We start from the raw sequence: 21073 nt of genomic DNA on the forward strand, positions 1-21073 counted from the left end.
GGAGATCAAAATTACCCAGCACCTAATCCCTTCTCAATGATATTTCCTCTTCTTAGGCTGAATCATCTGTAAACTTTTTCACTGGATTTTGTTTGAAATGCCTCAAATAGATGCCCTTAAAAAGGGCAAATTCCTGAGTGTAAGTTGTAAAAAAGCGAGGAAAAATAACATTTATTTTTAGGGTTACGTGGTTTGGGGAGGGGGGGAGCACATGTGATTGAATGAAAAAATTCAAGTGATATCTAATCCTGTGCTTATGAAAAATTAATATGCCATCAGAGAAATCACAAGTATAGCTAAGATTAATGAAAGGCGCTTAAAAAATTACAAGCACACAAACTGATTTGATTAAAAAATAATCTCGCTGGTCGTCCTGTAATATTCTTCAACTTATCCACATCTATTCTGTCAGATGGTTATGATTAAAAATAGGTCAATGGGAGGCTACTGATAGAAATCACATGCAAAATGCACATGCAATGAATAGTAGTGGGAATGTTCAGACAGTTTAAAAATGAATAAAAGCTTTTAATAAGCTTTGCGGGGGGGGAGGCAGTGAAGGAAGAACTGATTGCAGGGAATGGGGGTGGGGGAAGGAAAGGTGAAAGATTCTAGCATCTTACCAGAGTCTTTATTAGAGTTTTTGCCTTCATTATTGTCTCTCTCACTTGTGTCTTTCTCATCCTCCTCAGCCCCGGCTGTAGGTTTAACAGCTCCTTCTGCCTCCTCACTTTGTTCTTCTGTTAAGAAAGGAGGACCAATCAGTTGGATGGAAAACCCCAGGAAAACGCACATGAAAATAAACTACATGACCATTTAAAAACTTTGTTATTTATGACTCATTTGCAGAATTCATTCTCAAATAAGAACAGGAATTTATTCAAAAGTCACTATTAGAAACTGCTGGCTCTACCAATGCAGGTTTTGTGTTTTTTTTTTTTAATCTCAAGCAACTTCTTTTATATCCATTGAGAAAATGTGCCTGTACTACATTAAAAGAAATCTTTTCACAGAAATACAGTTTAAGCTAGAGAAGATTTAAAAATGGATGTAAAGCAATTTAAGGAACCAAACTCTCAGAAAAATGTCTTAGTAAAATAACATGATAATAATGGGTTAAACATGACAGGTGTTACTCCCGACTTTCAGTCCTTAGACCCCAGAGGAATTCTTTGGAATTTGTCAGAGTAAGATGTGAAAACTTCAGTTACACTGGGATTTTTTTTTTTCCATAGGGGGAGCTATACAGGGCATAGGACAGAAGAAGGTATACTTCTTCTATGACAACCACATCACCCCACACCTCATTTGCAGGTTTCACACCAGCTAGATTACATGGAAATCCTCATACTAACTCAACCCTATTTAATTATTCTGTAAATCTTAGCTATGCCGCTGCTGGTGGATTAATCTGTTTATGCAGTTAGCTTCTATGCTGGGTCTGTGTAGCACTAATCCGTGAAAGGCCCACTGTTCTCTTTCATCCTGCGATCATTTGTCTCTCACTGTGCTGATGTCACATTTTAATGAATTTTTAGCAATCTGAGTAATGCCAGATAACCAGACTCGCAACTCCCCACAGCATGGCATGCTGTTTTCATTGCAGCACAAAAAACAAAAATCATATTCCCCTGTTCAGGTAGGAATTACATAAATGAGGAGAAGAAGGTAAAATGGGATTTGAAGCATCAGGCTACTCAATTTCATAAAATCTTTAATGACCATATAAATTAACCCTGGAAAGGCAAAAGGTCATCGACACCCATTTGCATACTCTTCTATTTGCTTTTGATAAGCAGAGCTTTTATGCAGAGAACATGATACAATTAACCCTTCAAGAACCGTACAAAACGCGGCTCTGGACATTTTAAGTGTCAAGCATTAACTGAAAATTACACACTGCATAAAATTTTCATTGTAAATGCTATAGTGATTGAAAGGGAAAATTGTGGCCCTCTCCACACCCCATGTTTTTTTAATAACATTCTGACAGCAGAATGAAATATCCACTGTCATATGTAGCAGCTGAGCACCAAAAAAAAAAAAAAAAATTGCTATTTAGTGCCTCACTTGCCAGCCATGCTCTACAACTATGAGAGCACCAAACAACAGAGCGGGGCCAGTTCTGGGCTCAATGGGGAAAACGCCAAAAAAACTAAGGGACGTTTAATACATCTGAAATCAGAGTTTGTTTCGACTGTACGTCCTCACAGGCACCACACAAATCTATTGATTTCATATTTTCACTTTGCTGCTGCACAGAAGCAGAGGGGAGGTCCTTCAGGAGGGGTCTGTCATCAGAGAGTCTGGGGGACGCTTCCCTTTCAGGCATATACATGTGGAAACTGTATTTGAAGAAGAGAGAATCAACCCTTCTCCTGGCTGTAGCCTGCTTTCACCCATCAATGAGAATCACGGATCAAACCCAGGCTCCCTCCTCCCAGTAGGGGGCTGGGCTGGGTGGGGACAGTAGTCTGGCTCCGCTTGGGAGGCTGGGAGGCTGAGATCATGACTGGATTAGGCTGTGTCCCCACCAAGTCCACACACGTGACTCGACATTCAACGTCAGGCCCGAGACCTACGCGACAGCCCGTGGCAATTACTTCTCAATCTCAGGGAAGGGATGTGAGAGTTCTTGGAGTAGATTTACTGGACTTTTCCCCCAGGGCTGGAAAATGAAGCGTCAGAGTGCTACTGAGTGTCCTTATCTTGAGGGGACATAAAATTGTAAGGGCTATCGCAATTCATGTTCATAAAACATTGTGCGTCAGGAGAAGAAAACGAAAATTATGAAGGTCCGAAAAGAGAAACTACAGTATCGTCTGCGTCTCATCAGACAATTTTTGCAGGGTCCTCTTCTTCATTTTTCTGGTATGTGTCTTAAGTGTGAGAGAAATTCCCAGACAAGTTCTTCTATACATCACTGTGGTGTCTGACCTCAGCCTGACCCTGGCAACAGTTTGAGAAATCTGAATGTGAACAAAGACTCTGTGTCAGCAGCAGGGAGAGATTGTGGGATAGACTCTCCCCATCAACTTAATCGCAAACAGCAGTTCTGAGGCCATAACTTTGCCCGGCTCCTCCAAGCCACAGCTCATAACCTCCAGAGGTGGATTTGCCTGCACTCCCTCTGCTTCTGTGACTCCCCCCCGCCCCTTTTCTGGTTCTTCCTTTGAAGTAGGCAGGCAATTAGCTCTAATGCTCCAGCAATTCAGACCTGTTTTGTGGTTTCCAAGGCGAAAGCTGTTTATTACAGGTAGGCTCTTTGGAGCCATAGAACTTGGCGAATTTTTAATCACGCAAAAAAGAATCAAAGGGTAACTTATGTACACCATAAAATTTCCTACAAGTCAGAAGAAAAAAATCACTTTCATTCTTAAAGAGAGTTTTTGAAATAAATTTGACATTCATTTTACAAATAGGCTTTAGAGTCAAGAGTATTAATGTGGAGAAACCACTTTCTCTGGAAAACCTTGTAGCTTGGATTTGGGGTTAAGGGCTAGAGTTGGCTACATTCTAATTTTCAAGTACCACATTTCCTCAACTGTAAAATGCCATAAAATGTAAGATGCTTACATTTTATGAAAAAAGGAAGAGAATTTTAGGAAAAAAGGAAAAAGTGTATGACATTAAATGTATTAAAGGGATGTCTTAGAACTGAGGGAAATTACATCAAATTCCAAAATAAGGATATTAAGTTGCATAAAATTCTAAAATAAAGATGCTAAAGCAATTTTCATTTTCATTAATAAGTTTTTTCAACATATTACATGGAATAATAATGAAATTATTTCATAATATTGTTGTATTCACAGTGTATATATTTCAATTATTCTTCTGCTTCATGGAAAATAAAAAATATGGTATTCATATGTTAAACTTTATGATATGAATGTAGTTAAGCTTAAAATATGCATTAGGGTCCAGTAGAACGTCCCAATTTTCAGATAAATGATAAAAGGTTTTTATTTTAAAACATTTCAAAACAATAGGAAGAAGACAAAATAATACTACAGTCTTATATCATAAAAGTACAGTACAACTTCCCCTATCATTGTGATTATGCCTCAAATGATCTTATGAGTTACACATAAAACATAAGCTATATTGAAAAGAAACTTTTTTGAAGGAGTAGCTTAGAGTATTTTCATTTGAATAATAAAAAGTGATTGGAAAATCACTACATTTATTCTACAAAATTATATAATTTCTAAGCAAATCTGCTTCAGTGATAACCCTCTGATCTAAACAGCAACCAGTTTTGCTTGGTTCCCATTGCTTTATCATACTTGGGTTTGGGAACCCTCTGAGTCTTCTAAGGAAAACACCACATACTTTTTAAGCCCATGTGAAGAGGAAACAGAGGTTAGTGACTCAAACATCTTTAGTTTTTTATATGGAGCATCTATTCTAGACACTTGGCTTATAAGAATTCCTTCCTGGGCCCCTTCATTGTCTCCCTGTCCAGTCCCCACTCCCTCCAAATCTATCCTTTACGTGATTTACTTAAATCTGACTTCTCTACTTAAAATCTTTCAGTGACTGCCATCACATAAAGAAAAAGCTCAATCTTCTGTACAGGGCAAGAATAGCTGGTCCTTATCTACCACTCAGGTCTCATCTTTCTTCACTTCCTACCTAGCACTTAACTCTCAAGAACAGTCTTCTCAAATTTTAGAGCACCAGAATCACCTGGAAGACTTGTTAAACCACAGATTGCTGGGCTCCATCCCTAGAACTTCTGACTTGGTAGGTTTAGGGTAAGGCCTGAGAATTTACATCTCTAAGTTCCCAGGTAACGCTAAAGCTTTTGGCCCAAGGACCACATTTTGTGCACCACTGTTTAGACACATACAGTCATCAATGCCCTCTTCCTTCCTATGACACATACCATTCTGTTTCTTTCTCTTATCTAGAATGACTTTTTTCTACTATACAACTCCCATCTTTCCTTTAAGCCTAGCTTTGGAAAAATCAGTTTCATCATGTTTAAAAATGGTATTAATAATATCCACCTCATGGATTTGTTATCATGTGTAAAAATCAGTCAGCACAGAGCTTAACACAAAATAAGTATTAAAAAATGCTAAGTATATCATTATTATTAATTGCTTATTTCTCCAAAAAGTCTTCCCTGAATGTTGTACTAGGAGTAATGTTTTGGGATAAATGTCTTTTTCTTTTTCTTGTGCATTGGTGTCAAACAACTTACCGTAGTATGTAGAAATTATGTGTGTTACCTACTTCCCCTAATAGGTACACATTTACCGAAAACAGCGATTGTCTTATTTGTGACGGTGCCAGAAGCACCAGGATCAGTGCCTGGAATTAGAGGAGGCAGGCAATGCTTGTTAGTTGAGACACTGAGTTCCATTTAGGAAGCAAAATTTGGAAGAACACGAGGGGTCCAGGCTCTATCCCATTCCTCTATTCCCCTTCAATAAAACCTAAAAGGAGTATTTGTTTGGTTTGGTTTGGTTTGGTTTTGGTCTGGTTTGGGTTTTTTGGTTTTTGTTTTACATCTTCTCTCTCTACCAAATCACATTCATTATTCAACCCTCTCCAGCCTGGCTTCACATCCATTGCTCTTCTCAAAGCCACCAATGACTTTCATGCTGTGAAAGCCAGTGGCCACTTTTCTGTTTGCTTCTTACTTAACTTTGCTCAATTGAATGTTCCTTATCCCCTTCTTGAAAAACGTCCCTTTCTTGAACTTCATTGCATGAAACTATTGTGATTTTCATCCTACCCCTCTGAAAGTTCCCTCTTATTCTCCTTTGCTGGGGCCTCCTCCATTAAAAATCTAAATATTGGAGTGTCTCTAGCATTGGTCCTCAGCCCTATTCTCTTACCTACAAAGAATGTTTGATTTGAGGAAAAATAATGATCTCCCCAGATGATTTCATCCAGATCCACTGCTTTAAATTTTATATCTCCATCTGGATGTCTGGAAGGCATATCAAATTAATATGCCCAAATCAGAGCTCTTGATCCCCTCTCAACATACTTCACTCTGTGTTTCCTCGGTCTCCACCATCTCAGTTAACAGTACCACCCCTTACTAAAAGCAAGAGTCATCAGTGACTTCCTTCTTTCCTTCTCATATGCACACAGTCCATCAGTGAGTCCCATTAATTCCAATTCCAAAATATTTGGTATACAGTAAATCCATCTATTTCTTTCCATTTCCATTGCCAGCACCCTTAATCGCTTACCTGTTTCTTGCAATGGTCTCATAACTGGGGAAGACTTGCTCTTGCTTTCCCACAATTTATTCTGCATACCTTAATAAAATCGAGCCATTCTCCTGTTTGAGCCCTGCCATGGCTTCCTATTTTGCTTAAAATAACATAACATAACTACTCCTTACTGTGGTTGAAAGGATCAGGCCTTCGCGTACCTTTATGACTTCATCTTATGTTGCTCTCTTCCTCACTCACTCATCTCTCTCCAACTTAGCCTTCTTTCTACTCACAGACTGTGACCAACTTCTTCCCTCCTCTGTCTGTAATGCCTGTCCCCTAATAGGCTCCTTCTCATTATTTTGGACTCAGCTCACCTGTCATTTCCTCAGAGACCTTCCCTGACCACTTAGCTTCTAATGTAGCACATCACCTGTCACACAGGTGGGGTCCTCAGACTTTAGTGGGAATCACTGTCTCCTGGAGAGCTTGTTAAACCACAGACTGCTGGGCCCCTCCTCAGTAGTTCTGATTCAGTAAGTCTGGGATGGGGCCAAAGAATCTGCATTCTTACAAGTTGCCAGATTGTGCTGATGCTGCTTGTAAGGGGTCCACACTTTGGGAACCTCTGCTCTGCACATTACCTCTTTTACTTCCTTCATCACATTTGTTGCAATATGAAAATAAGTTATTTGTATAGAAATACTGTCTAAAAATGAAAGAACTCATCTACCTTAGTCACAACTTATGCCAACAGTTCCTGGCAATTTTGAGAAAAACTGATGATTCCTAGTTTTCCTACTTGGGGTAACTAGGTCTATGGTGTGATGTCATCGATTAAGATAAAAGAGGAGAAGAAATGATTTTGCAGAAAAGAGAACTTCAATTTGGAATTTGTTATATTTGACTTCCCGGTAGAATATCCTCATGAAAATATCCAGAAGGTATGGGAGTGTCTAAATATAAAGATTCTCAGAGAGGTTGAAGTGAAGATATAAATTTTTGTGTATTTTTGGAAAATTATAAAAAACATATTGACAGGGAGTGGTCTTTTTTTAGTTTGATATTTTTGTCTCAGTCTTGATTTTTACCCTATTACTTCCAATTCAGTCATTAATACAATTTTTTAATTGGTTTGAAGTGAGGAAGAAGAACTGAGTTTATGCTACTTTATCTTAAATATGTTCTTTAGTTCTTTAGGGAAAAATAACATAGAAAATAAAAAAATTATAAATAAATAAAAAGTATTCATGAGACACACACGGGTGAAGGTAAACTTTGCTCTGAAAGCTTTTTTAAGAGGGAAGTCCTGACTTTATATTGGAGGAATGGTTTCATTTGCAACTTTTTTTTAACATATTTCAATACCCCATTATGAATGCAAAGAACTTTTAATAATCATTTTTTGTTCTGTGTAGCACATTATTATTTCAGCTCAACTGTATATTTCTGGAAACTGGGGTCATGCTTATATAGCAGAAATAAATGAGGTGTGTTGTAGCAACATGGGTGAAATTCCCCTTAAATTATCTGAATATAAGGCAGCTAAAAAGGCATCTCCTCCACTTTTTTTTTTTAAAACACACATAACCATACAAAGCACAGGAACTAGTGATTGTGTTGACAGGGCGATAAAAATCAATCAACTCATTAATTACCAGAACTAACTCGACCATCCAGGTTGTTTGACTCGGAGAAAAATAATATCCAGCTTATTGACTTACACATTGTATAAAACTGACCATTCAGGTAAAATTTCATTGTGTATAAATGTAGATGTGAGAAATTATCTAGCAGAAGTTACTTGTTCTTTAAGAATTTACTTTAGGTATGCATCCAAATATTGACTATATTTGATTTAATTTATTATACATTTAATTTATTATATATAATATTGATATATCCTATACTGGATTTAAGTTATTTATATAAGGGATCTGATCAGCTCTACTTAGAGCAGTTCCAGAGATAGTTTATTACATAAATTATAAGAGTAACAAATGTAACTCATTTAGAACAGACAAGAATAAGACCAATCAGGGCATATACCCAGAGAGCACCATAATTCAAAAAGACACATGCACTCCAATGTTCACTGCAGCACTATTTACAATAGCCAGGACATGGAAGCAACCTAAATGTCCATCAACAGATTAATGGATAAAAAAGATGTGGTACATATATACAATGGAATATTACTCAGCTGTAAAAAGGAATGAAATGGGGACATTTGTAGAGATATGCATGGAGCTAGAGACTGTCATACAGAGTGAAATGAGTCAGAAAGAGAAAAACAAATAACGTATATTAACACATATATGCGGAATATAGAAAAATGGTCCACATCAACCGGTTTGCAAGGTAGAAATAGAGACACAGATGTAGAGAACAAACATATGGACACCAAGTGGGGAAAGCAGGGAGGGCTGGGGGGAAATGAATTGGGAGATTGGGATTGCCATATATACATTAGTAATAAGAAAAAAAATACCAAATTGTACACTCTAAAGATATGCAGTTTACTGTATGTTAAGTGAATCTCAATAAAAGTTCTTAAAAAAAAAAAAAAGAATAAGACCAATTACCTGAGGTTGCCCTCAACTGCTGCTCGGTAAGATCATCCTCACAGGTCCTGGCTCCCAAAGAGGCAGTTTCTGCAGAGGACATCAGAGCGAAAGGTAATCAGCATGCCATGTTCAGCTCTGCAGTGTCAGCCAATATGACAAGAACCCAAAATTTGGCTTTCAAAGAGATAAGCTTTAGGTAGAACTCAGGTGAACCGCTGGCACCCCTTACACCCTAGTGGCTGGAAAAATGAGCCCAAGGAGTAGTAAGCTTAGATCTCATTTTCAGTGATCAGCAGCACACAACAAATATAATCATATAGATAAAACACAGAAACAGGAAAGGCTTATTCTGATCTTTCCCACTTGGTTATTTGGCCAAGTCTACATGTTATGATGACATTGGCACATTACATAAACTATGTGCATACTTTTACTTCTCTGTCAAAAAAGAGAAGAAGAAAAAAAAAATAAACCCTCAATATATAATAGTTGATGTGAGAAACCAAAGCAAAGAAAGCAAGCACTGGAAGAAACCTGAAGAATAAGTCCAAGTCATCAATAAATCCACATCTTTATTCTGATCTCTTAGGTGAGCTCCAGAGTAGAAGTGCCGACAATGTCCTGGTTTGCTAAACTCATCCCCAAACCCAAATCATAAGTTTCATCTAACTCCATTCTTCCCTTTGTGTTTGCTGTTGTAGCGAAATCTATCAAGAACAACTAGACTTCAGGAATCACCTTCCACACGTTATTCTCCATACCGACTCAACACATGGTGTTGATTCCATTTTACAATGTGTCGTCATGTCTGTTTCTCTATTCCTCTGTCATCATCTCTTTCCTGATAATTTCAATAGCCTCCACAACAATCTCCCTGCCTGGAATGCCACGTCTTTCCAATCTAATCTCTCAGGACATCTCAAGAGTTATCAACCAAGAAAGTAGAAGTGCTTGAGTAAAACTCATGGCTCTAGCACTGGATTTTCGGTATATTACTTAAGCCCCAATTCCTTCATTTGTAAAATGCAGATATAATTACATAAATAACAACTGTGAGAGAAAATAATACACATAAAGGTAAAATAGGATATGGTCTTCAAAGTGAGAAAAGGCCATATCTTGTTAAGAGGATAAAAAAGTTCTCACACATTCTTGCACTGCTAAAGAGACTCAAGTTTATCTAATATTTCTAGGCAATAGCATGTGTGGTTGATTCTGAAACCTTTAATTAAACAAATAATTAACCTTGAAAATAGAAGTGCACACCAAAGCACTATTATCGCATTCACTAATTGTTTTTCCTGCTAAGTACAAAACCTCTGGCCTTTGATAGTAAACTATTTAAAAACAATACAATCATAGTAAATACCCAGTGCCCTTTCCCAAACAACAACAGCAATAAAAACAACTATCTTGTAACTATATCTTAAATTAGTCTTGAAAAAAAGACCTTGTCATCAGTCCTTGCTTATAAATTCAGAAATAACTTCCAAATAGATCACCGCATTGATGTCCATCCCGTATGTCCCTCAAGAAGCCCACTTCTTCCTCCTGGTAACCTCTTGTATCTTTATGCCTTGACCAGTGTTGCTCCTTTTATTTTTTGAATGTCTTTTTTTTTTTTCTTCTCCTGTTAAACTTTCATTCTTCCCTCCAAACTCAAAAGCAAGTGTCACCGCCTCTGTGCTTTCATAACAATCAGCTTATGCATATGTCTCAGCACTTCTGATGTATTGTGATAACTTTTATGTGCTCCATGTCTGTTTCCCTGAGAAACTGGGAGTTCCTTGAGAACTTTCATTGTAACAGATTCTCAACTAAGGACAAAGTGAGGCACATCAAAGTCACCTAGGACACCTTTATTCAAAATACTAAACTACACCCTATATCCTGAAACAAATGAATCTCAAGATAAGAATTTTATAAAAGCTTCCCAGAGCCTCAGGACTCTATATTCAACGCTTTCTCAATTATACGAAAAGCAGAAACGTCCTCGTATATGTATACGTATATATAAAAGTGTGCATGTAAAACAATTTCTTCCCCTTTTCTAGTGCAAAACAATTCCATTTTATCAAATAACCCTTACATTCCACACACACACACACACACACACACACTTCAATGTATTAAATAGACTTGTTCAAACAGATATCAGTAGTTCCTAAGTGAATCTGACCAAATGACTGCTACTCTTTAAAGATGCATGAAATAAAAAGAAAGCAACAACAACTTGCTAAGTTTGTATCTCTGCCAGATACTGTGGTAAAGTGTTTGTATAAAAACAGTCATGTAACCCTCACAATAAAATCATGAGGCAATGATTAATCTTTATTTTACAAATCAGGAGCCTGGTGGCTCAAAGATGTTAAGGTCACTTGCCCCAGGTTCCCAAGTTTGAAACTGACAGAGCCTGAAATGAAACCCAGGTCAGCCTGGTAAAAAAGCCTGTGAAAGTTTGGATGTGTCCAGTTCTAATACTACAGTATTTAGGAGCCTATAAAGGTTTTCCTGTCTTTGTGAAGGCCAGAAAACTAAGTGTGTCTGTAGGGGACGGGGGATGGGGGGGCGGGGGGGACAAGGAGGAGGGAAGAAAGCAACTTTCCAGTAGTCCTGTGAAAATTCTGATATTTCATAAAAGAGTTACATTCTTTCAATATAAAATACAACCAGATTATAGTTTTGTGCCACACTGAAATCTTTTCATTTAATAGTGATTTAAGAAAATGGACAAAATGTAAAAAGCAAAAACTGTTATTTAATTTCACAAATTAGATCACATGGCACTTGGAGACGTCTCCGAAGAGTGACTCGTGCAAATAATTTTATAAAGGAAATGTAGGGCAGTATGCCACAGAATTCTTTTTAGATCCTCAACAATGGTGTCTCCTTTATACAAATGATATAAATATTTTAATAAAGGAGCTTTTAACTTATCAAATGAACTGATTAATCTATACTTTTCTGCCTGTGTAAAATGACATGTTTAAAGCCTACTAATGACACATAGCATCTTTCAATATTTCACTTTAATAATTGCTCTGTAATAACAAATCTGACTGCTGTTAACATGGTCTGTCTCTTTTGCTGGTGATTTAATTAGATTACTAATTTGTGTTCTCTAGCACCTGACCTTTCTTATTTAATATTATTTAAAAATAATACCACTGACAAGCCATCCAGTATTCTACTCTATTCTGTCAATTTGGTGATGATCACACATTTGAAAACGGTACCAAATTATTTTTATTAACACAAGGTAGGAGTCATTGCTGCATTTTCTGAGGACTAGTATATCAATTATCACAATCACCATCACAACCACCAACATTTTGGAGTATTTGCTTTGTGCCAGGTACTGACCAGTGCCCTTACATACATGTTAGAACACCCCCAGCAAGTGGTAGAGCTATGATTTGAACCCATACAGCTTTATTCAGGACTCTTAACCACAATGATATACTGAACCATATTTTTTAAATCCTAAAAGTGGCTTTCCTTTGGATTCTGTAATTATTTCTTATGCTCATTTTTTTTCTCATTTGACCTGAGTTCTGCTAATCACCTTTTCCCTTACCACAACCCAAATAATTACATCACCAAAGGCAATGGTTAAAACCCTAAATTTTTAGGGTTCCTACTCCTTTTAATTATGAGAATGAAAATTCTCACCACTCTCTCTTTCTTCCTTGCCTTGCCACACCTACTCATAAGCTTATCCATCTCATTACTCCTCTTTTCCTTCCCTTATTTGAGTAACATTTATTTTGTAAGTTAACTGACAACTTTCAGGCATTTAATCTTAGTTCAAAAATCAAGTTCTCATCTGGCAAATCTTGATTTTTTTTCCCCTGCAAATTGGAATAATACTTAAACAAAACTATAATCCATACAAATCTGATGATCAGGGAAAGATCTGGAATTTTTAATTTTTTAAAGCAGTCTAGATACACGAACAGAGAATTCTAAGTTTAAGATTGTTGTCACTTGGGAATAAATCTAATCTAATCTGCACTTGATTATTGCAGCAGCCACGTGCTTTTTATATTCTTATCGGCAAATTTGGGAAGCATTTGGCACAAGTTCAGCTGAAGTTGGAATTTTTAAATAATGTTTGAATATTTAAGTTACCAAGTATAGTACTAAGACAGATTTGGTTACAAAACTTCCACATCTCAACCCCTCCCATTAATTTGTTACTGCATTAAGTAATCAAGTGCATCACTATTTTTTGTAAAATGTTTAGCCCATAAAATGAAAACTACACCACCAAACAGAGTAAACATTAAACTAACTGGTCTAAAGTAATAAAGAGAAAGAAAAGCATTTTCCGCAGTCCTAGGTCTTAAGTAATGTTTTGAGTTTCACTTTACTTTCATCCATTAAAAAAAATGAGTCCATTCTTACTTTATAATTGGAGAATAAGACCAAATTCTGAAAAAGAATCCACAAATTTCAACAACCCTTCTAGCTCCTCCTCCTATTTCTTTCGAAGCCCTTCCCACCTCTATCTCCCCTCTGTGACTCACTGTAAAAGGTATCTTAGAGACTGGGAATATAGAGAAGATATTTGCAGCTCTCTAGTTTCAAAATAATAAGTGAACATTTGTTAGAAGCCTGTTAGGTGCTAAGCATGCAACATGCACTTCCCTACTCAATCCTCACAGTAAATCTGTCACAGACAAACCATTGCTTTTATGGAAGAGATGAGATATCAAAGCTCAGATGTTTTAAGTGATTATTGTCCACAGGCATAGAGTGGCAGAGGGTAGGATTTCAACTTGAGTGAGTCTGATTCTAAAGCTCTGAACTCTCCCCTGGAAAGAGCTGCCTCCAGGCAGCCTCCAGAACTTCTGAGCCAGGAAGCCTAAAAACTGAGTTTCTTTCCTCCTAAAAAATCAGCTCAAACCCCTTCCAAGTTAATTCACCACAACAAGATCAATATTTAGAAGAACACATCAAATTCAACAATTATTACTATCCTGGTAGTTTACATTTTAATGAAAAGCTCTGGACTTGCCTGTGCACTGCGAAAAAGAAGCATATTTCCAGATGAGCCAAGTTTGCAATTAAAAATGGTTTCAAGTGGTCTCCATCCTTTTCCTATGTGGATACAGAGGGTGCTCCTAAAAAGCTCAGCAACTCAGCATGCTACCGAATGGTTTTGAGTAACCAAGCAACATCATCATTGTTGAATCTGCAGCGCTTTCTCTTAAATTATTTCTTCTAGGCAGTAATAGATTGAAGTGCATTGGATGCTCCAGTGTCAATTATCTGAACGGGGCTGGATTTGTAATTTTTTATTTTCTGGAAAAGTAAAGCTCCTTTGCCCTACCCCGTCTGGTTTTACCCAGAAGTTATTTTTATATAGTAAGGGAGTAGTATCTCCTGGGGCCTCTAGGCCAGGACCTTGTGATCACTTCTTTCTGCTTCTTGAATCATGTATGACCTCAGTGTAATGGGACCTCAAAAGAATTTAATAAGTTCCTGATATCAATTAGTTTCAATAAATTACTCATACATCCTCTTAATGTCTCATATTTTAAAGGGCTGTTACTAGAAGATTTTTTCTTAAATTTACTAATGCCTAATACATCCCTCCATATAAGATTCTATTTTATTTGATTGTTTTGAGATTAAAAGATCAAACTTCTCTTATACTTTAGGGATAACAGCATGTTCCCACCTTTCAACCAACTGCCCAATTATCTAGACTCAAGTCCCCATAGGATTTGTCACAATCTCTCTTTACATTGTCTAAAATGATTTTCCTTCCTTAGCATACTGTGCTGGCTTGGCTAGGTTGCTCACCAACACGGGGACACGTCTGGTCCACACATGATCCCTACCCTACCCTACCCAGCAATAGCCTTTGTTCATGTGGAACACCGGCTACCAAATTCAGTCCTTTGCTTTCTATCTCATAGCTAGTTTTTAATTCGCTACTTTCTACTCTACAGTTGCCAAGTTTTCTGAATAGCCTCATATTCAGTTAAAAGCCTTTTGAAGTTATTTTTTAAAATAGAAAAGAAAATAAATGTTTATTCAGGAGTGCACCTTTGTCACTATTTCCTTTAAGTCTCTCAAAGACCCCTTACTAGGCTATCATTTATTCTAAGGGAAGTTGCATTTCTTTGCTCAGTCATTATTTGGTTCTTGAAAACTTCTATCACTTCTCTCACACTTTCACCTAGAGACTCTTTTAATGATAGGTGCTTCCCTCAAAGACTGCAGTGCTTCAAAATTACTACAACAATCATAGAGTTGAATCAGTTTCACAACTTAAAAAAAAATGTTTTCTGGAATCTGCAATGATTTCATCATTCCTAAGATTTTACTTCAGTCATATTCTATGAGTTATTTGGGCATGCTTCTTTGGAACCATTATCCACGAAACCATCATTCACTCTGGCTGTGGAGAACCAAAGAAAGCAACCCTGTTTTGAAATAATAGTTATTTTTAAAAAAACTATTTGAGATTCATTCTCTTTGCTTGAAATTTTGAGCAAAGATAAAAGGTAAGACAACAGTGACATAAAAATTGCCCGCTTCTGCTATAGCTAAGTGGCCCTTAGAAGTCTATGTTGTTCAAAAACTATTTCATTAGAAGAATATTGACTACTCCTATGTATATGTTTGTGCTAGGAAAAACACAAAAAAACAACTATGCACTTAAGAACCAAACACACTCAGGCTTGACACCCAGCTCCACCACCTTCTAACTACTTGAAGGAGCAAGTTACTTAGCTTCCCTGAAATTCAGGATCCTGTATGTGAAAATGGAAACTAAAATAGCCAGATTTCAGGGGATAATAAGAAGTAACATTATAAAGTGTCTGGTACTGAATAATTAGTAGATGTGTTCACAGATGATTCATTTCTAGCTTGGTCCACACTGCTAAATAGAAGTTATTCAAAGAAAAGACTACATCAATTTATTTTGACATTTTAGATCATAGTTATATGTAATGGACTCTCTGTCCATCAGTTAAGATAGTGCTTTAAGCCTTTAAAATATCACTATTATTTGTGTAGATATTTTAGAAATAGCAAATGTTAACAAGACTAAATACTGGTTTCCTAAGCAACGTAGTTTGAAAGTTTTTTTTTTAAATCCCTAAGCAAATTTTACATATGCTGCAATAAAAGTGGTATGTGAACCACATTGTAAAGACTGTTCACTTCACAGTGGGTTGGCCATTTACAAACAGTATAATGAAGTAGATGAACTCAAAGGACTGGTGGTGATGAACAAGTCAGCCCTAGGTTTTCTCTAGCAAGAGAGGGATTCTCCCTCCCGAACTCCAAACTCCCACAATCCACCTCCTGTTACGAGAAAAGCTCAAAGAAAAGCCAAATCTCAGAATACAGGTCTGCAAATGTGGTAGTTTCCAAAACTCAAAAAATCTCCATTTATACACAAACATTGGGTTAAGTAATTTTCTAGACTATTCCTTACACTGCAGTCACCTAAATCATATGACCTACTAAATACATCATCAGAGCACAAAACCTTTATTTTTTTCTCCGAAGCAATTCCTAATGAACAATACCTTAGAGCTTTCACAAAGGCAAGTTAAATGGGAAAGATATAAAAAAGAATTAAAACTCTGGCTTCAACCTGTGTAGATTTAAATGAACATATTAGCATTTTGGAGTCATTCTTCCTATTGTAAGTGATCATAAAGTGATCTGTTCTGCTTGCCACACGAAATCATTGTAAGAATGGAATGGAAGTTATCATCACCTCCAGGTGATCATGCAAAACAGTACTTAATGTCTTAAATATGCTGACATGGAATGCACCACTACTACTTACGATAAACTCGCCTATACAGTTATATGTATGGGGGAAATGATTACTTCCCACATGCAGGCTTATTTATTTTGTGAATTACATATGGCCATAAAAGGAAATCCTCCGATAACTAGGTCAATTCTTTTTATCAACACTGTAATTGTTGAAATAAATTTACCATTAACTTAAGATGCAGAAAATTTCCTAAATTATATGTAAATAATCCTTGGGTTTTTACTTTTGGAGTTGTCTACATTTCGCCACATTAGGAAGGGTCAAATTGATATAGTCGTATAGCCCAAATTATACTTACAAGAATTGACCCAGGCAATGATGGATACAAACGTAAGTAAAATAAATCTGGAGAGGGAAAGTGAGTGAAAGTATGCACAGTCCCAGAAAAGGAAGATCACAAAGGCTAGGCTGGAGCCAAGAATGAAAAATGTACTATTGGAACCTGCTATGAATTTTCAAGACAATACTTATACACACCCATGAAATGTTTATTTAATAAACCATTCATTAATGAGCAAACAGATTGATGAGATTTGGCACATTGCTTCTTTCGACTGTATTAGCGGCAGAAAAAATGGTTTCTGAGACATAGCCAAATTTTTTCTTCTTCTTTGCCTGGATACAAGTATTGCGAAGGGCCTCCCAATCTGGGCAAAGTGAGAGTCTTAAGCAGGGGATGCCATGATCATATCTGCATCTTTGGGATGCTATGCAGAGGATGGAATGGAGGAGGAGGAGTTTGGTTGTTTAAAAAAAGGGGGGGGGCACTGGAACATTCTTTGTACTTCCATCTATTACCGTCGAGAAGAAATCATGGATAAAGGAAGAATAGTGATTCCACTGGAAAGAAAAGGAACGTTAAAAAGTCCAAGATTGGGATGAGAGAAAAGATGTGAGCTCAGTTTCGGACATGAATTAGAGGAGAGATGATCAGTAAAAATTTAAGTGTCTGAAATTAGATCCTGGAAGAGAAGTCTCAAGTGAAAACCATGCAGAAGAAATAATAACTAACACTTATGAGTAGATGACACTTCTGAGGAAGAACACATAGCGTATAGAAGAGGAGGACTGAGGACAGAACCCTAAGGAAGGAAAATTAAGAAGCAAGTGGCTTGAAGATTACTGAAAGAAGATAAAAGATAATGATGGAGAACAAAGAGGTACACACAGGACTCTGGAATGATTGGTAAAACAGTGACCAGAAGGAAAGAGCTTTCCACAAGTTTGAGGCACAGTGTAAAATTACACAGAGAAGTAAAATAAGGCCCTGGTGATATTGTGAGAGATGATGGTGAAAGAGGCAGTAGAGGGGCTGGTACATATTTTATAGAAGGAGTAGATAGGACTTTCTGATGTCTGATGAGGGAAGTGAGAGAATAAGACGAATCAAAGATGATTCTAATTTTTTTGCCCAAGACATTAGAAGAATGGAGATGCTCTTTACTGAGATGAGGAAAAATGCAGGTGGAATAAGTTGAGAGGGAGGAGAAGGTTTGGAATCAGTAATTTGGAAAATGCTTGATTTGAGATGCTTTGTTTATGTATCTAAGTAATGGTATAAAGAAGGTAAGTGTGGCAGTGGAGGCAGAGAGGAGAAATTGAGGGAAAGAGAGAAGGAAAAGGAGGAGAGATAGGAAGGAAGGGAGGGAGGGAGGCAGAGAGGGAAAGGTCAACATATAGATGCTCATTTAAGTCCTTGAGATGAGACTGAATAAATCACCTAGAGAATACAGGACTGAAACCAGGATACACTCTTACCCAGGACACACCCAAGCAGGGGATGCTCTGAGCGGTCCACTCCAGTAGCACAAAGTACTTTATCTTTGGCAATGTTTAGAATTGCCAGTGCGTGGTAAAAATAACATTAAGCAGACTTTTAGGCAGTTTTATTACTGTTTTTAAATTCCTATAGGAATGCTGCCACTTTACTGTCTGGAGTGGAATTGTCACACTATTCCCACCCCAAATAAGAAGAAACCGGTGAAGACTGAGCAAGAACAGTCCATGAAGTAGAAGATGCAGACAGAATGGGGTGTGGAAGGCTTGTGAAAGAGACATTTCAAAAAGAAGGGAGAGGTGAACTTGTTAAAAGTTGCTGGTTGGTCTAGTCAGATGAGAACTAGGAGTTGACCATGACGTTTGCCAAAGAACGGGTCCTTAGGGTCTTTGATCAGGGCTTCTTTTGAGGAGTGGTGAAGGCAAAAGCCCCCTGAATGTGGGTATGAGAGAGAATGAAGATGAAGGAAACAGAGGAGTCAAGTGCAGACAATTCTCTGAGGAGTTTTGCTGTAAAAACAGCCAGAGAAATGGGGCAGCACGCGGAGCTGGCTGTAGCATCATAGGAGGGTTTTATAAGTAGAGCGATGTAGAGAATGTTGGTACGAAGATGGGAAGGAGCTAGTGGTGAGAGGAAAATGAATGATGCAGAAGAGAGTGAGGCAGTGACAAGTGTCAGATGATGGACCTCATAGGATCCAGATGGGTGTGGATTTCTGAAGCAAGTAGGAATGGGTATGGAAGTCAAATGATCACTGAAGTCAATGGAAGTTAGGCTAGGATTTAACCTCATAGAAGCCTGAGGCTGTCAGGATCATGACAAGAGTTGGAGATGAGAGTTGGGGGAGTAGGAAGTTACAGAGGAGTGTAAAGAGTTGCCAAAATGAATGCGAATGATGTAAACTGGAGACTAGAAAAGAGGGCCAGAGAGCAAAACTCATTTTGTTTTAGCATGTAAATTCTTCCTATTGTCTTTTTTTATGATACACAATGAGAGAAACAATCTTTGTTGAGTAAAGATTTGACCAGGAATCCTATCTAGCTATGAGCCAAGACCACTACTTTTTCCTTGTAGATATTATAGAGGGCATATAGGAAATAAAAGTATATCAACAAAAATGAAAAACATTGCAAAACATAAACAGTTCCCTATTAAACTCTTCAATCAAATTTTATGGCAATACTATCACATCGTATTTTTCATAGTTTTTCTAAGTTTGAGCAAAAAAACTTACATGTGATGCACATAGCAGATGGATTTTAGGATTTTGGTACAAGGTGGTGAAAATATGTCAAAAATGTATGCTGACTTGGTCCATTAAGTTTGCTGTCGTGACTAAGTAGATGAAGTAACTTCTGATCATCACTAATGTAAAAGGTGATGTATAAGCTGGAACTGCATTATCGTAAACATCATATATGATTAAAACAAACCAAAAAATAACTCTGCAAAAATTTAAAGATATCATTATTCTAAAGCACTTGATAATGGCAAACAGAAAAAGTGAACTTTAACAAGTGTGGACAATTCACAAATGATGATTAGATTTCAAATACATAAAGGGGAAAAATAAACAAAAAAGCCATAAATATGGTCACCTTAAGAAAATAAAGTGTGGGGCTTCCCTGGTGGCAGAGAGGTTAAGAATCCGTCTGCCAATGCAGGGCACATGGGTTCGATCCCTGGTCAGGGAAGATCCCACATACCTCGGAGCAACTAAGCCCACGTGCCACAACTACTGAAGCCCACCGCATGGAGCCTGTGCTCCACAACAAGAGAAGCCACCACACTGAGAAGCCCGAGCACTGCAAAGAAGAATAGCTCCCGCTTGCTGCAACTAGACAAAGCCTGCACACAGCAACGAAGATCCAACACAACCAAAAAAAGAAAAAAGAATTAAAAAAAAAAAAAGAAAAAAAGTGTATGTTCGGGGAAGGAGGCGGAGGAATCTAGTGGTAAAAAAATGAATAGTAGAAAGTAATTTATTTCTTTTTTTTAATGTCCCTTCTACAGACTATAAATAAAAACATCTTTAATGTAGTAAGTAATTTGAGCCAAATGTAGAACTACATTTTGAGGATAATTAACATCACATTGTGAAAGATGTAGAAAGGATAGCCATCTATGTTTGACCCAATAAAATAAGCAATATGGGAATGAATTTCATCTTTTATATGACTAACATTTTCTGCCTTTTATATACACTATAAATTTCTTTATTCTGATCTTCACATCTATCCTCAAGAGGGAACAGACACTATATCGGCCCAAATACCCTAGAACTTTCCAGAGTAAAGAAAACTGACCTCTAATTTGCAGATCTGTGTCTGCTTTTTGCAGCTACACTATGAATTGTTGAGAAGTATCTCTTTACAGTCGCACAATTAGAATGTAAGAGGGCAAGGCCAAATGGAATCAATCTTCATTTGTTCCAATTCTCCCTTCCCCACCACCCACCTCGGTCTCCTCTGTGATGTCATGCCTCTGAAAGGGTTGCAGGGTATTTATGGACTGGTGTTGGGGCATTTCGTTTTTCTTCCCTCTGCCAAACGCACAGTGGCAATCCAGACTTGCTAGAACTCTTGTAAACAGGAACCAATGAACTTCTCCTGATGGATTTTCGACAGAAACGTCAACTCCCATGAATGTTTCACCTACGTACATTTCACCTCATGACCAGGTTTTGGGTTTGTTTTCATTCATGTATTTAAGGAGTATTTATTAAATACAGACT

At 37.3% G+C, this 21073-nt stretch overlaps 1 protein-coding gene across 1 annotated transcript in view; it reads right to left on the bottom strand.

Moving 5' to 3' along the window:
- Nucleotides 1–21073, bottom strand: part of ZFHX4 (zinc finger homeobox 4) — a 174509-nt gene that overhangs the window by 21070 nt on the left and 132366 nt on the right. Inside the window, exons 5-6 of the mRNA XM_057736506.1 lie at nt 8768–8836; nt 624–740 (exon numbers count right to left, since the gene is read on the bottom strand). Of these exons, the coding sequence (XP_057592489.1) occupies nt 624–740; nt 8768–8836 (186 nt within the window). The remainder of the gene's footprint in view (nt 1–623; nt 741–8767; nt 8837–21073) is intronic.

Source organism: Hippopotamus amphibius, chromosome 5 (assembly GCF_030028045.1).
Source record: "Hippopotamus amphibius kiboko isolate mHipAmp2 chromosome 5, mHipAmp2.hap2, whole genome shotgun sequence".
NCBI lineage: Eukaryota > Metazoa > Chordata > Mammalia > Artiodactyla > Hippopotamidae > Hippopotamus > Hippopotamus amphibius.